This window comes from Rhinopithecus bieti, unplaced genomic scaffold (assembly GCF_001698545.2).
Source record: "Rhinopithecus bieti isolate Rb0 unplaced genomic scaffold, ASM169854v2 scaffold_12653, whole genome shotgun sequence".
In the NCBI taxonomy this organism is placed as follows: domain Eukaryota; kingdom Metazoa; phylum Chordata; class Mammalia; order Primates; family Cercopithecidae; genus Rhinopithecus; species Rhinopithecus bieti.
In genome coordinates, this window is record NW_016807437.1 from 1,606,057 (window position 1) to 1,623,375 (window position 17,319).

The window sequence follows — 17,319 nt, forward strand, 5'->3', positions numbered from 1 at the left end:
TGGAGGATGGGGCGGGTGGAACAACGGGCCGGTGAGGAGCAGCCGCCGCCGTCTCCGCCGTCGCTGGGGCAGCTGCCGCGGTGGTCGCCTCTGGCAGTGCCGCTCGCTTTCGGGCAGTCGCCTCTCCTCCCGACATCCCGCCTTGAGGAGGCTGAGGCGGAATCGCTGCTGGCGGCGGGGGGACGGACCGGCCCCGCAGTGGCCGCAGTGACAGCCCGGACCCGGCCCTCCGCCCGCTTGCGCCTCGGCGCCCGCAGCCACGATGAACCGGGGCGGCAGCAGCCCGTCGGCCGCCGCCAACTACCTGCTCTGTACCAACTGCCGGAAAGTGCTGCGGAAGGTACGGGTTCGGCCTGGGGTCCTGCCGGCGAGGGTCGCTTCTTGCCGACCGGGGCTTGGGTGGCTCGTCCCCGGGCGCGTATTGGGGGAGGCTCAGAGGGATTCCCGGGCACCGTCCCTCCGCAGGGACTGAAAAAGGGGGCGTGGGTTGAGGGCTGGAGGGTTTGGACTACTGCGGCTTTTTATTTCCGCCGGGACAGACGCAAGTCCGGAGGGGTTGGGATATTTTTTCTTCCCTTGTTCTTTTTCTTTGGTGCCTTTGCTCTCCTTTACGGCTGATTTCCCTACCTTGCTACCCCGGGTCAGCTCCTTGGGCGGAGGACGGTAGGGATCGATTCGATCCTCCTCCCTGTGCAGTTTAGCTGTTGATGGAGATCGGTGTGAAATCAGAGCAGCTGGGTCGGATCCCGAGGAACCTGGCTAGCCCCTCTTTGCTGTAGCTAACTCTTGCGAGTGTTGTTTTTGTTTATTCGGTTGCTTCTGCCTTGCGCGCCTTGCCCAACACCCCTCTTTTCAAATTGTTTGGATGGTCGTCCTGTGTCTGTAGTCTCGAAAAGGAACCAGTAAAGCATCTTGAACTTTATGCCCATGGGAAATGCAATTCGACCTGGCCAGTTCCTGAGGCTGGGGTTGGGGGAGGAGGAGACTGAGGTGGATGTGGGTTATTCCTCCTTAACACCCTCCTCCCCCCGTGTTGATCCAGAAAAATCAGGCGCACCATCAGTTTATTGCTGCTTCCTAGAGTGACTGATAGAAAGTTTACTCCAGTATTGTTTAGCTTACTTGGCTTAATCGCCCCGTGGGGAAGGACGAGAGGGATGGGGAAAGGAATGAAAAAAAGGTCTCTAGAGTTTCTGATCAGATTTTAAAAGCTGCCCCAAAGTAATATTGTAATCAGTTTATTCGTATTCAAACTCTATTTTTACATTTTATTAGTGGAAACGTTAGGTGAGATGCTTCTGTTTGTTCACTACAAATGAATTAAAATTGCTGAGCTGTGCAAATGCATTGGGACTGAAAGCGGAGATGAATATTGTACCGTTTTTAGTCAGTATCTCTAAATACAGTTCACTTTGGGATTGTTCTTTCTACGTTTTTTTTTTAAGGAAGAAAGAAAAAAGCACGTAAGTAAGCAAGCTCAAATATTTGCGCTCTTTGTCCAAAACTGTTTTCTTCCTCTGTGGGTCAGGCCAAGTGCCAATCAAAGTTGTTTTCAAGCCTCTTTTCCCTGCAGTAGGGCTGTTGCTTTTTTTTTTTTCTTCCTATTTTATTTGAGAGCGTGAGAGCAAAGGGATTGCAGATTTGAGGTTAATTGAACAGTTAAATATGCCTTAAATTGTGTTTATTGGATATGTTTCTCTTGAAACAGATTTTTATTAAATGTGCATGTTGAGTATGTGCAGTTATTTTTTTCCAAAAACTCTAGGATCAAATTACAGTTGATACTTGCTCAGCTCATTGTAGGGTAGCTTGTGAGAAATGTAATGGATCAGAAGTGCAGATCAGCTTAGCTGAATGTTAACTCTTTCACTGCAGGGCCAGATGTCATCTGAACTTAACTTTCAAAAAAATGTATTTCTTAATTTTTAAATTTATGTTATGTCTTTGACATGAAAAAATGTGTAGTTTAAGACACATTTGATTAAAGTGCAGCCTGGTTAAAATGACAGCAAGTTATGTTTTTTAATTGAGTAAGGAAAAAGAGCACTGTATTGACTTTGATAAAAAAAGTTTTAATGGCTCTGGCAATTTGTTAGGCTAATAAAATGTTTGGAGGTAATATTAGGCTTCAAAATGTATTTCATTTTTCTTTTAAGACAGCTATGGCTGTGGATCCATGACACTTTGCTAGCATTTAAGATATTACATCTTTCCTTTAGCTTTTAAGAAACTATTTCTGTTTACCTAGAAAGAACATCCTCATTTCTAGCCATTATTAAAAGAAACGTGGAAAAGGAGTATTCACATTTTCATATTTTATAATTGCTGTGCACATCTCTGCCAGTATTCCAGTTTTTAGTAACTCCAAGGTATTTAATATTGATTCATGCAGTGGCATGAAATAACTTAATGGAAATAAGATTCTTTGAGCCAGTTATAACATGACTTGGCAACATTTGCAGCTTTTTAAGAGTGCCACTTTGAAGTGCTCTTAAGAGAATCAGTATGTAGCATTTTAAATGTTTCATCATTCTTAAAATAACAGTGAAAATTTATTTCTAATAAAGACATGTTTTCTTGTTGATACAACTCTAAGTTAAAAGTCATCTGTAACTCTCAAAATGTGATTCTTTGAATTTATCTTGTTTTCCATTTAATAAAGTGTTCAGTAATATAGCCAAGTGAGTCATAGCGTTTTGAATGTTTCTTCAGTCTAATTCATAATGGAAGAATGAAACTCATGCTCATCCAGTGTGAATTACTTTTGATTTTATATTTCTATAGAATGATGGAAGAAGGGTCACCTTTATATGGGGCAGAAAGTGTTATTCTCTCAGTAAGTGGCTTAATTTGTTGCAGTGTGTTGAATTTTAGGGGAACTTCACAAGGAATGGAATTCACCTTCAAATGAAATAATTTAGTTTAACCCAGTGCCTGAATGTTGAATTGTTTGTTGTATGAGAATTGCATTTATTCTTAGAAGTCCATTTACAGTTTTGATTTAGTATCCTCCAAAATAAAGAGACTTACTAAAATATTGAATGCACCTAATTTGGTAACCTTAGGTCAGTAAAAAGAATGGAGAGGTAAACCATATCCATAAATAAATGAACCATCAAAACTATCCTGAAATCCCTAACTCTTAAGTCTAACTTGCTCTATTGTCAGTGATGTAGTTCAGTAAAGTTTTCAATAAAAGAGGAAATGCTTCTATTTATTTTATAAAGTTAACGAGTCTTTAAGTTGAATCTTTTACTTGAAGAAATTCAAGTGATAACTAGAAGAACATAATCTTTTAATTTGAAAAGTGATGTCAAACTGCATTGAGGAAGGTAGCTAATTATCAGTCCACTCATCTTCCAGTAAATAAAAAAGTGGCATATTACAATGTACTTTGGGTATTGAGCAGTTAGTGCTACTTGAATGAATAATTTTGTGCTCTAAGTTTAGATGATCTAACATTTAAACTTTTTTAACGTAAAGATAGTTATAGTGATGTATCTTTGTATTGTTATTGCACTTTTACTTTGTTATATGATCATATATTTTGACAGCTTTTTGATGGTTTTATAAACAAAGATACTGTCAAAATGAAAAATACTAGATTGAAGGCTGGGCATGGTGGCTCATGCCTGTAATCCCAGCACTTTGGGAGGCCGAGGTGTGCAGATCACGAGGTCAAGAGATCGAGACCATTCTGGCCAACAAGGTGAAACCTGTCTCTACTAAAAATACAAAAATTAGCTGGTCATTGTAGCATGTGCCTGTAGTCCCAGTTACTCAGGAGGCTAAGGCAGGAGAATCCCTTGAACCTGGGAGGCGGAGTTTGCTGTGAGCCAAGGTCGCACCACTGCACTCCAGCTTGAGCAACAAGAGCAAAACTCTTTCTCAAAAAAAAAGAAAAATAGTAGATTGAACTATATGGGCCTCATTTTTATGGTCAAAGTTATTAAGTAATAGCAACTTTATATGGTTTAGCCAATAAAAGGTATTTGCTTTATCTGTGGACCACTAGTTACGTTATGCCTTGGTTAATCAGTTTTCTTGTGTTACATATTTTTGATTGTCAAAGGCAATTTTTAACTTGATTATTTTAAATATCCTAAGCAGAGATCAAGTAGTAAATTCGTGATGGCAAACCTTTATGCAATGGTTTTTAAACTGTTTCGTATGGACCCTTAAGATTCTTTGGGGTTTTAAAATGCTTGAGTTGCATTAAATTTTTAAGTATGTTTTAACATTTTAAAATTGTAATTTAAAAATATGGGTACCCCCAAATATGTACGCATAATTTTAATACACTGGAGTCTACCACCATTATCTTTCATTACAAAATTATTCTTGTGCAGGTCTTGAATTTTTTTTTGTTACTGTGTCATGTATGAGAAAGATTGTCATTGATTGTGAAGGCACTGGCTTATTCAAAAGAATTCCTTGCATATTTACTTAAGTTAAATGTTTACTTGTGAGAACACAAATTTATTGTTATCAGTAGTTGTTACTTTATTACTAAAATACTTGAAAGTTGGTTGGTATATTTATATGCTTTATAGTTTAGGTTCAATAGAAGATTTAATTTGTAAAAAGTGTTCTGCTGCTTACCCCAACTCCCCACCACTAAATAAATACAAAACATAACTACTAATGTAGTGATACTGGAAGCCACAGATGTGGTTGCAGTTAGGTCTTTGACAGATCTTTTGATTTCGAAGCAGAGTTTTCTCTGTAAAATGTTGATAATTTTTACTTGCCTTACAGGTTGCCGTATAGTTGGAGAGAGATGTGTGTTAATGAAGTTAGTAAACCATGTAAGAAAGAAAAGGACAAGTCTATGTATTTTTCCATTTTCCCAGACTCTCTTACTTAGTTCTTTCTGTGTTGTGGGAATATATTTCAGTACATACTGAGTAATTTGGTTAATACTCACTTTTCTGTCCTGTTTAATTATTGCCTGTAAATGAGAGGTAAAGATTATGCTTTTAGTCAGAATGACTTTTTTTTTACTTATTTTTGATTTCCATATTTCTATCTGTATTTCCCACCCGTGCACTTAAATAGTAATTCAAGGCATTGACTTTTGATTCTCAATTAAATTGCCTCCTTGACACTTCAGTAGATAAGGGGAATTGGTATTTAGTTTGTAAAGACTAACAGTTAAGGAAAATTGTGCTTAATGAAAGTGGGGTAAATCTNTGAGAGGTAAAGATTATGCTTTTAGTCAGAATGACTTTTTTTTTACTTATTTTTGATTTCCATATTTCTATCTGTATTTCCCACCCGTGCACTTAAATAGTAATTCAAGGCATTGACTTTTGATTCTCAATTAAATTGCCTCCTTGACACTTCAGTAGATAAGGGGAATTGGTATTTAGTTTGTAAAGACTAACAGTTAAGGAAAATTGTGCTTAATGAAAGTGGGGGTAAATCTAGGGTAAAGCAAAAATTTTTAATTATTTTAGTTTAGGAGAAGAGATGGAAGTAAAAGTCTCTTAACCTTGTCTCCTCATCTCTTCTCTTAACCTTTTCTCCCCATTTTCTTCCTTTGAAAGAATTGGATTATAATAACTTAAGTTTGTATTGACCTTCACAGTGTTTAGGGTGCTTTCACATTATCTCAGTTGATTCTCACAAACTGAGAAGATTTAAGTGGCCTGATCTCAGTCATACAACCAATAACAAAGAAATCCATTTAATTCTTAATACTGCCTTTGTAATAAGCTGTTTCAATTTGTTCTCTGCGATATTGAGGCTGCTAGGGAATATCCCTACTCCCAGCTTCAGCATCTGTGGAATGCCCAAAGGCACCTAAGATTCTCCAGGTAATATTGGTTGGAAACATGAAAGTTAGCCACACTTTAAATACTATTGAAGATTAACTGAAGGAGTGGGAGAAGAGTAAGCTGGCTGCTTTTATCTCTCTAACAGTTGTTTGACTAATTCTTTAATAAGATAAAGCAGCAGTTCTCAAAATATGGTCCTTGGATCCCTGTGGGTCCAAAACCCTTTCAGAAGGCCTGAGAGGTCAAAATTGTGTTCATAAGTATACAAAGACTTTATTTGCCTTCTTGACTGAGAGCAAAAGCAGTGGGGGTAAAACTATGGTAGCCCCTTAGTATCAATCAGGTTAGTGGCACCAAACAGTTATCACTATATTTCTGTACCACAGCACATTCAACAATGGGGAGAAAATTTCAATATCACTGAATGTCCTTGAAGAAGCAGTAAACATTTAAATTTTGTTGAATCTTGACCTTTTGTGTCCATCTTTTAATACCCCGTATGACAAAATGGAAAATATAAAGTGCATCCACTGCATAGCAAACTGGCTGGCTCGAGGAGAAAACTTGTGCAGTTGTTTTAGTTGCAAGCTGAACTAGCCACTTTTTTCATGTAACCCCATTTTTACTGGAAATAACAGCTGTCAGACAAAATTTGGTTACTCAGACCTGGGTGTTTGGTAAACATTATCTTATAAATGAATAATATGACCCTGAAAATTCAAGGAAACTAATTGACAGTATTTGCTGCCAGTGATAAAATTCAAGCTTTCAGGGAAAAAATATAATTTTTAAAAATATGTATCTGTCACCAGTAGCCTTAAAGCTTCCCGATTCTTAAAGGCTGTCCCCTTGAGATCAAGTATGATATTAGTGGATGTAATTTTTTGATAATGTATAATAAAATTTGTCAGTATTTGAAAGATTTACGTAACTCATTGAGCCAATATTTTTCAAATGACCAACAGAGAAAGACATTATTAATTGGGGTCTTTCTTTCCTTTTCTGCCAAGAGCAGCCAATTAGAGCGTAATGGACAAGGTAATCTTTGTAGCTGACCATTCTTTTTATCCCTGACAATGATTATTGTCAGTTGTTTTCCTCTAGTTTTTCAGGATCACTTTGCTTACTTTTGAGGAAATGTTTATCAAAATCATATATGGGTAAAATCCATTCAAACTGTGAAATGTACAAGTGGATTTTAATATGATATAAACATTTGAGGTCATGGATATGATTTCAGATACCACATTGTAATTAGCCTTTAAGAAGCTATACTTGTTGAGTTTTAGTGTGGTATCAAAGAAAATATTCACACTTATCTTCTTTTTCCGACTATATAGCTATGTCAGGTTCGATTTTTCTCGCATAGTTCCATTAAAACGCATCACAGCAGATTGAATGGGGAAAATTTAACTGTCTTGTATGAAATAGACATTAAAGAGATTTGCAAAATGTAAATGTCACTCTTCTCACTTTTTATGTTTTGGAAAATACAATTATTCCTAAAAATAATGTGATTTATACTCACATGTAATAGATTTTATTATTATTTTAAATGAGTTAAACATTTCAAAGTTTTCTCGGGTTTAATTTCTAATACAATAAATGTTGGCAGTTATAACCCACACATAAACAAAGGCTCTTTGGGGTCCTCAATAATTTTTAAGAGTGTGAAGGGGTTCCAGGACCAAGACATGTATGAACTACTAAGCCAGAGTTACTACTGATGCCAGTATATGGTATATATAAGTGTAGTTCTATGGGGAAAATAAAAAGCTTAATACCACTGACAGAAAATGTTGATAAAGCCAACTTAGTTACCTCTGTTTGGTGTGTGTATGACTTGCAGATGCTGTCTGCCACCCTTTCAGTGACGTCCTAGAAGCTTCTCTACTACCACAGTAACTGGCTAACTGGAAATGATCTTTCCCTAATTTCCATGAGCATCTTTTTATCTGATAGAAACCAGGGAGGGAAAAAAACAAAGTTCTTTCACTTGGAAGGAATATTCTCCTTTAGTACTGTGCAACAGCTGAAGAAAGGTCAAATCCAAAAATTATGTCCATTATACCTAATTGATTGGTTCTTGGCTGCAAGGGAAAGAAAGACCCTGAGTAGCAAGGTTAGCCTGTTTGGCTTGAAAGCTGAGAAGTGTGGGAGAAGCAGCAGCCGGAGGAACAAGAAAAAATCTGAGAGAAGAGACAGAACTGTTAATGCAGGGTACTGATAACAAGCATTGTTAAGGTTAAGACAAAGGAAAACAAAACCACTGCTGTAAACAGGAGATGGGATAGCTCTGAATGTGGGAGTTCCTAAATAAATCCACAGAGGTACAGTGGACTTTCTATGTGTGTGTGGTGGGTTTGCAGGGGTGGGGTGGAAGGGGTGTGGTACACTATACACAAAAGCTATGACAGCCAGCAACTACCTGCATTCAGTGTAGTCTTGAAGGCATAAGCATAAGGGTCTATTTACTCTGTCTGACTAGATCTGGTGAGACCTATAAGTGACTAGCTGTATCTAAATTGTCCCTTAGACATCACTGTGATAGGAGTAGAGATGGCGGGCAGGAAGTGGAATTCACTATATAAAGTAAATACATTACCAAGCCAAAACGTTTAGTCATGTGTCCCCATAACAGTTTCCTTAAACCTATGTGATTTGAACTATTTAAAATATGTGTCCTTTGTAATCTAAACCTGTAGTTACTATATAGAATTACTGTTTGTCTTTCAAAAATTCGAAGAAAGACTGTTCTTCAAAAGTCTGATGACATTTCCAAAAAGCCTTTTCTAATCTTCCAAGTCTTCCTTCTCCTTCTATCCTCTGGACTGCCATGATATTCAATTGCACTGCATTTATTGCACTTAGCATACTGAATTATAATTAACAATTACATAAATATTTCTCCAACTAGGTTGCCTCTTATTTGGGATCTAGTTAATGGAGAGTTTATTGTTAGCAAAATAGGATTTTGATTTAAAGACATTTATTTAAAAAATATCAGTAGTGTATTTATATTAGATACAATACAATATAGCCAACTGTATGAAAACTTTTCTCATTTTCCAAAATATGTCTGTTCTTTTATGGCTTTATTTTGTTCTCTTTATAAGAAACACTTTCAGAAGTGCAATAGCAAAGATTATTTGAGAAAATAATCTTTGAGTGCATTGATGCCTGGACTTCTTTGCTTCTTTGTTTTTGCCCTCAAGCATTTCATCATCCTTGTGGCCATGAAAATGTTTCAATTAAATGTATCACTTTTGAAGGAAATTCTAATAGGGAGCAAGAATGTCCCACAAAGAGACAGGGTCAAGACACCAGCCTTAGCTGCTGGTCCTTCTCAGAAATGTAAAGTGGCCATTGCTTTTAAATGGACACATGCTCCACTTCTTGGAATCTGTTAGTGTTTTATAAGGAATGGCTGTTTTTGACTAGTTAAGGGTATACCTTCAAAATTCCAAGATTCTAGGTGAGCCTAGGGTTCCAGTTTGACTTGAGAATTCTGACTTAGCCTTTCAGTCTTCCACTTCCACAAGCCCTTTACTTTGAAAGTCTCCCAAACCAACTATGAACCCCTTGGCCAGCAGGCACTCCCTTGGTAAATGTGAAATAGAATTGTTCATAGGCCTAGACTACCCCATAACTAGCCTTTACTTTTTAGATCCATGCAGAAGTGAGTCATTGATTGGTCTGTAGGCCAGTATATTGGCTGCCCCTTGAGGGACGCATGAATATCATAAGATATTTTATTCCTATTTAGGCTGGTTGAAATATCTTGCGTTATGCTGCCTAAAGTTTCTAATAAGGTATGACAGGCATTTAACCTTATGTTTTACAAAGAATGTATTGAAAATATTATATGTGAATAAATAAGACCAAAAATTAAAATGGCTGATTTAGGGCCGTATTATTTCTTGCACCACCAGACACTTCTTAACAAGTATAAAATATGTATTTTAGTAACACTTATTTTCTTTTTATTCCCTCCTAATTAATAGCTACTTGTAATGGAAAGATATGTTCTTCTTTCTAGATACATATTTTTACATCTTCCTATACTGAAAAGATGGAACTAGTCAGTAGAAGAAATGAAAATTGTCTTTTCAGTTATCAATATATATGCTGAATATTTAGAAAGATCACATTTACCTCATGGGTACTAAAACTGGGTTTTGTAGAAGATCATTGTAATTATCCGAGACTGTGATTCTTACTTCCTTTTTTTTTTTTTTTTCTGAGATGGAGTCTTGCTCTGTCACCCAGGCTGGAGTACAGTGGCGCCATCTCGACTCACTGAAACCTCCGCCTCCCGGGTTCAAGTGATTCTCCTGCCTCAGCCTCCCAAGTAGCTGGGATTATAGGCACCCACCACCATGCCCAGCTAATTTTTTGTATTTTTAGTAGAGACAGGGTTTCACCATGTTGGCCACGCTGGCTTCAAACTCCTGACCTCAAGTGATCTGCCTGCCTTGGCCTCCCAAAATGCTAGGATTAAAGGCACGAGCCACCCGGCCCAGCTGTGACTCTTACTTTCAAAACACATTTTATAATATCTATAATGACAATAGCTTCTACTGAATACTGCTTGCGTGCCATAGTCTGTGCTAAGCATTTAAGCTCTGCATATGTTATCACATTCAAGCATCACAACCTGCAATGAATTATTATTCACAGATTATGCATAAAGAAACTAGGGCTCACAGGGCATTCTTAACTTCTTAAAGGTTATAGTACCAGTAAGTGACAGACTTAGGATTTGCAACCAGGTTGAACTCCAAAGCCTGGCTCATTATGCAGGTATAAACACTGCCTTGTCTTATATTTCATGTTTTTCTTTGTGTAAAAGGCTGTTATAAAATGTAAAACTAATGAAACTTAATAGGACCTGATTATTCAAGAGTTTATAGGAGTGATTTCAAATTCATATGTATTCTATCTTATTTTTACATTAGAAATGCAAAAAATTATTTTATAAGATTAAATCTATTGAGAAACACATTAAAGTTCTTATTGAACAGTTTTAGCCTATATAGTTATCTCTTTTATCTGTGTAAATCCTAATTATGTGACCATTCTTTCTTAACCTCAAGATTTTTTTTCCTAACTTACCGGCATACTTTGCCCTCCTCCTCCTGCCAGCCAGTCATTAATTAGTTCAATAACATGGAGTCATTTAATACTGCTCTAGTGTCTCTGACAAAAGATATTATCTGGTAGCATTTTGAGTTTAAGTATGTGTCTCGCAAATTGGACCTCTAAGAAATATTCTCACTTTTTTGTAAGTTTTTTTCAGTAAAACAATTATTTATGAAGATAAATAATAACATGAATGCCAATTTCCACTACTCGTTTGGCTTTCATTATATGTTAAGACAAAAATTTTGTTTAAAGGAACCAAAGAAACCCTTGGACTGCTATCATTCCCCAACCTACATCCCCTATAGTCTACAGAATCTACATCTCTAGAAGATTTTCCAGTCTTACAAAGGATTTGTGCTGGGGAGAGGGATTTATAGGGAGATGTGGTTCTGCTATTTATTTTAAGTTAGAACTCCAATTCTGAGAGTTTTCCATAGAAACACAGTAAGATATGTGGTTAAGTTCCAGAGTACTATTAATACTACAGGTATGTTCAGGCATTTGTTAATTAGCCTAGAAACCTAACCACTGGGTATAACATTGTTTCCAGAGGAACATATATCCTCAAATTCAAGTAACTGCTTCACTGGAGACTGTCTTTCCTAACTTGTTTACTCAACATTAAAAAGGTAATGATTTTGGCAAAAAAGTATTTTTCAATATGTTTACTCCAAGAATGTGCGTGTCAAATGTGCTGTGTCTAATAGGAAAACTGTGTTAATGAAGTTCTATCCAATATTTAGGTAGGAGTTGAAATGAAGAAAGAGATAAAGTTGGGTAATAAGCAGGGTGTTGGGACAACCGATGGCCAATATCAAGCTGGTTTATCCTTGTTCACTTTGTTCACTTTGTACTGACTAAGGTTTGAGCCCAGCATGGTGAATTTTAAGTTGAGTAGCATATTTGTTATTATTTATTTTGTCTTTAAGGTAACACAAATGAAAAGAAATCAGATTTTACCTACCCAGAAAGTTCCTTTTTGATATAAAATTAGATATTTAATATGTATATCTCAATTTTTTGGTGTAAATTAGTAAAGTAAAACAAATCAGTCCAGCAAATGTGCTCCAGTAAAGAAAAAAAAACTTAAAACTAATAAAAATAAATGGCTTTTAAACGAAAGTAAGATATCTTAGCTCTAAATTCCATGTAATGTTCAAATTCTTTTATCAAAACTTTTGTATGTTACTTGAAATTAGTGAACTCTCAGTTGGGGTGTGGAATACCTATTTGTGTTGTAGTTTTATTGTTTTGATAGAGTATGACCTATATAATTAATCTCATGAGATTAATTTTTATATTGTATAGCTGTTAAAAATAACTAAAGCTCTAGTTTCGAATATTCTTTAGGCACGGTGCAATGTTGAACACTCAAAATTTGCATAAACTCGTAAGTATTCTTTTGATTATACAAGAAACCTGTTTAGTATTTGGTGCTCTTAAAAATGAGGGTAAATGTATGTTTAGGTAGATAGGAATATAGAAACAGTTTTCTTTTTTTGTAAAATTATACAGATTGCCATTTTATGCTTATCAGAATTCTATGTCAAATGCTATTACCTTTTACTGGCCTTCAGATTCTTAGGCCAGAAATGTTAAGGCTATTAACATTTATAAATCACTGAGTACTATATGAATATCTTTTATTTATTTAGGAAACATTAAGTGCTCTCATCTGTTAGGCACTAAACAAACTTAGAATGAGAACATCAGGGTTTTTACCTACATAGCGTGATGACTTGCAACACATGCCTGGGTCTCACAGAGATCATCAGGGTTATGCCTCCCAGTTGACAAGATGGCAAGAGCAGGATTTGGTAAACTTTCTGTAATGGGCTGGGTAATAATATTTTGGGCTTACAGGCCATACACATAAGCACAGTAGTTCTATAGTAAATAATTGTAAAACTTTGAACTAATCGTCTTATTGTCTTAAAATCCTAATTCCCTACCTACCTTCCCTAACCAACATTAGCACAATGGTGCTCAAGAAATGTGTCACGTGATAAATGAACCATATACTTAACTCCAGAGGGGACAAAGCTGGTACCTGATGCAGGAATACGTGAGTGTTGGTGTTGGGGAGTGTTGTGAGAGGCAGGTTATTCAGCAGAAACAAACCCTTCCTCTGATGAGCAGAAGTGGTGGACGTCAGTAATTAAAAAATGGAAAATCAAGTCATTCAGAATACTTTTTTTGGGGATAAGCTTTTAAAATTGCACACTGAGCATTTAATCAATGTAGTTAATATGGCACCATTATCTAGGCTGCACATTTGTGAAAGCATCAGTATGTGATGCGTTCCATGGTTGGGATCTAACGATACCTAGATCAAACCGTGACATAACTAGTTCAGTGTGCAAGATTCAAGCCCTATTCAGTCAGAATTCTTCCTTTGAAATGAGGATTGACAATTAAGCTTTTTTTTTTTTAGACAGAGTCTCGCTCTTATTGCCCAGGCTGGAGTACAGCAACGCCATCTCAGCTCACTACAACCTCCGCCTCCCGGGTTCAAGCAATTCTCCTGCCTCAGCCTCCCAAGTAGCTGGGATTACAGATGTCTGCCACCATGCCCGGCTAATTTTTGTATTTTAGTAGAGATGGGGTTTCACCATGTTGGCCAGGCTGGTCTCGAACTCCTGACCTCAAATGATCCAACCACCTTGGCCTTCCAAAGTGCTGGGATTACTGGTGTGAGCCACAGTCGCCGACAGTTAAGCAGTTTATTAATGTATGCTTCAAATTAGATTTGGTAGGGAGTCTCCTGACTAACTCTTGTTATGGTTGTGTAGTTTTATGATTACATATGGGAGAATTAAATGCACAATATGCATACATTGATATGGGTGACCTTTCTTATCTTACTCTCTTTTATCTTGTAAAGCAATCGCTAATCTAAATGCGTGTGGTTTTAAAAAACAAATTTGCATGATGTATAATAAGCATATAGTAGTGGAAAATATTTTACTTTTTTTTTTTTTGAGGCAGTCTTGCTCTGTTGTCCAGGCTGGAGTACAGTGGCGTGATCTCGGCTCACTGCAACCTCCGCCTCCAGGGTTCAAGCAATTCTCCTGCCTCAGCCTCTTGAGTAGCTGGGAGTGCAGGCACACGCCACCACACCCAGCTAGTTTTTGTATTTTTAGTAGAGGCAGGGTTTCACCATGTTGGTCAGGCTGGTCTCGAACTCCTGACCTCGTAATCTACCCGCCTCGGCTTCCTGAAGTGCTGGGATTACAGGTGCGAGCCACTGCACCCAACCAGTATTTTACTCTTAATTGATGTTAAACTTTTTTTTTTTAATCTTGCCTCCTTTACTAATTATTGCTAACATCTATGTGATTTTATCTTACTTCCTTTACTAATTATTAGATTTTTATTAGAGCTGTTGTGGAGAACATATTTGTCACAATGGAAAATGGAATGAATTGATAATAAGTACCTCAATGATAACTCCATTTATAGTTAGATGTACATATTTATAGAAACAATTTGATTTTAAAACAATTTGATTTTAAAACACTGAATAAGAAATTACCTAGGATGCTGCCATCAATGTGCTAAAGCATTTCATTTTTCATTTTAGAGTGCTACTAAAATTTGAACTCATTTTGACAGTGTATATTTAATAAATTTTGCATTTAATAAACCACTGTGTTATCATTCATAAAAAGTACTGTGATGTCACAAAAATGAAGTAATATGTCTTCTATCACTCCTAACCTGTCCATTGCCTTTTCAGTGATAGGTATACATTACATGACTGTAAAAGAGGAGTCTTTTGTTACTATAAAAGGTCATTTCTTTTTATTCTACCTTTGTAGTCATCTTAACACATTTTATTGTTTATGGATCATTTGACAGAAGGTGTAGAACACTTAGAAACTAAAATACAGTGTGCTGTCTATTGTATATCAATCAATTTAAGATAAAGGATTTCTAAAATGAAGACATAAGTCAGTGGAAAAGCTAGACTGGATTCACAGAAACTTGATACATACCTTTTCTAGAGCATATGTGCCACATAATTGGTTTACGGTTATTTCTAGGAAAAATTCACATTCAAATACTAAGTTCCTCTTCATTATTTTATAATAGATATTTGTTTATCAAGGCCAGTCGAATTCACAGGGGACACAGACCATTTACTACATGTCAGGTGTTTATTTTCCTCAATGTCATTGTAATTCAGCATTTCACCAAACTAGATAACAATTTTTAGGACTTAACTTCGTCTTCATTGAATTAATATCCTTCCCAAATTGCTATGATTGACTGTTCTTACTTCCCCTCCCCCAGACTGAAGCTATTGTTTTATTTAAAATGTTTCATTTGGAGAAAGATTGAAGTATTAACCAGCAAGGAATAACAATTCCACAGGCGAATCAGTTTGTTTAATGTCTAGGATGATGGTTCTGCAGTGTGGTTCTAGAACCAGCAGTATCAGTATCAACTGGGAGTTTGTTAGATTACTTCCCCACCCCCCACCCCTAGACCTGCTGAATCTTCTGAAATTCTGGGGATGGAACCCAACCATCTGTAGTGTAACAAGCCTTCCAGGTGACTCTAATACTCTTAAGAATTTAGTACCACCAGTCTAGTGTTATTAACCAAATGCATCCACAAATGAAAATTGTTTACATCCACTTTAGTTTCAACATGCATTATCAGTTGTTTGAGATAGATGATATTGGCAGTACCAGTGCTAGAATCAGGAAGATTCCTTTTGCCTGTTTTACAAAATACAGATTTGAGACCTTCAGATATAATATGCTCTCACTGTAAGAAAAATATGTCGTATTTTATTGTTGCTACATTCTGAACTTTAGCTTGGGGAAAAAGGAATTGGGTTTTGAAAGCTTGTTTACGACTGGAATCAAGTGAAAATATCTCTTGGACGTGCTTGCTTACATAAAAATAAGCATTTTGGCACTAACGCTGGTAGACTCTGGTAGGTCTTTCCATTTAGATTATTTTTATTTCAAGGAAGATTGATATTGTAAGCTTTCATAAGAAAAGAACTTTTTTTAATCAAAGAAGAAATGATAACATTTGTCCTGATGACAGATTTGGGATTGTTATTTTTTATTTAATTCTTTTGAATCTCTTGGACAATATTAAAAAGATATATATATATAAAAATTATGGATGTTCTGTTTCACCTATAGTAGCTTACTCTTTGATTAAAAATGGAGTGTCAGAAAGTCTCCATTTGGAGACAGGAGGCCTACAAATTAAAACAAAAGAAACCCATGGCATGTGTATTATACATGGACCATAGATAAATAGACGGTTGCTCTTTGAAAAGCAAAGATTGTTTCAGTTAGTTGCAGTTCTATCTAGGACAGTAACTATAAGTAATTTTATTTTGTTCTTTGGTTGCATCTAATTTTGAGGTAATGGGTCTTTTCCTCATATTAACTCTAAGTTAGTACTAAAATTTAACCTGTATTGATGTTACTTATGTGAATAGTGGGCTGTATTAAATTATCCCACTTTAATTCCAAAGTTCCTTATGCATGGGCTGCCCCAGAAGCATATGTAATTAATTCTAAACCATGGTAGGTGACGCTTTTCTATTGAACATTTTTCTATCTCCTTCTGTGAGGAAAGGGCTAATATAGTACCTTAAATAGAACTGTCTCCATGGCAATGGACAGTCAGCTTTTGACTTTGAGTCTCATGAAAAGAAAATGTGAAAAGCATTTTCATGGTCTAAAATAGCAGTATGGCAAAAGTAAGGTATGAGAATATTTCCTGTCAGTTATTGCATGACTGATTAAGGCAGCAGAACTTTATCTTTTTTTCTTTTTTTTACATAGGACTTTTTATTTGAGTATTTTGAAATGTTACAGAATTCCTTCTCTGAATTAATGAATGATAATTATTATCTTCAGATTGATAGAGAACTTGAGAAGCTTAGATATAGGATTGGGTCCATGCCTGAGGAAAAAAGAGTTGCCTAGCTCTGGTTGTAATTTTACTCTCATAAAGAATAAAAATACTGACTAAATTATGGGTCATTCATAAGTACATTTAAACAGAACTATCTCTGGAACACTGGAAGCAATAACAAGATTAAAAATAAAAGCTTAACAAATTATGCCAGTTTTTTTCCAGCCAACTCCTACGATTTGGGGTCTACAGATCACTTATCCTATTTAAAAGACTCCACTGGCAGCCTGCTTCCCGTGTTCACTCTTGCATCCACACTTACTTAAAAGCAGAGCCCTTTGATTCTAGCTGCTTGTTCACCTAGCTTTCAGTAAAGGTCAGTGACAGTGCTGTATATTAGAAGCTAGAGAATAAGACCACATTGTCATCGGTAATCTTTGTCTTTTTCCTTTCTATTGTTGTTTGCCCCTTGACTAAATCTTTTTTTTTTTTTTTTTTTTTT

The 17,319-nt window shown here is 36.4% G+C and overlaps 1 protein-coding gene across 2 annotated transcripts in view; it reads left to right on the forward strand.

The window, feature by feature from the left end:
- SESN3 (sestrin 3) overlaps nt 1-17,319 on the forward strand; it is a 67,977-nt gene continuing 50,658 nt past the window's right edge. Inside the window, exon 1 of one of the 2 annotated variants that reach the window (XM_017882004.1) lies at nt 1-340. In XM_017882004.1, coding sequence (XP_017737493.1) covers nt 263-340 — 78 coding nt within the window. In that variant the 5' untranslated portion in view covers nt 1-262. The remainder of the gene's footprint in view (nt 341-17,319) is intronic. The other variant, XM_017882005.1, reaches the window with a different exon arrangement.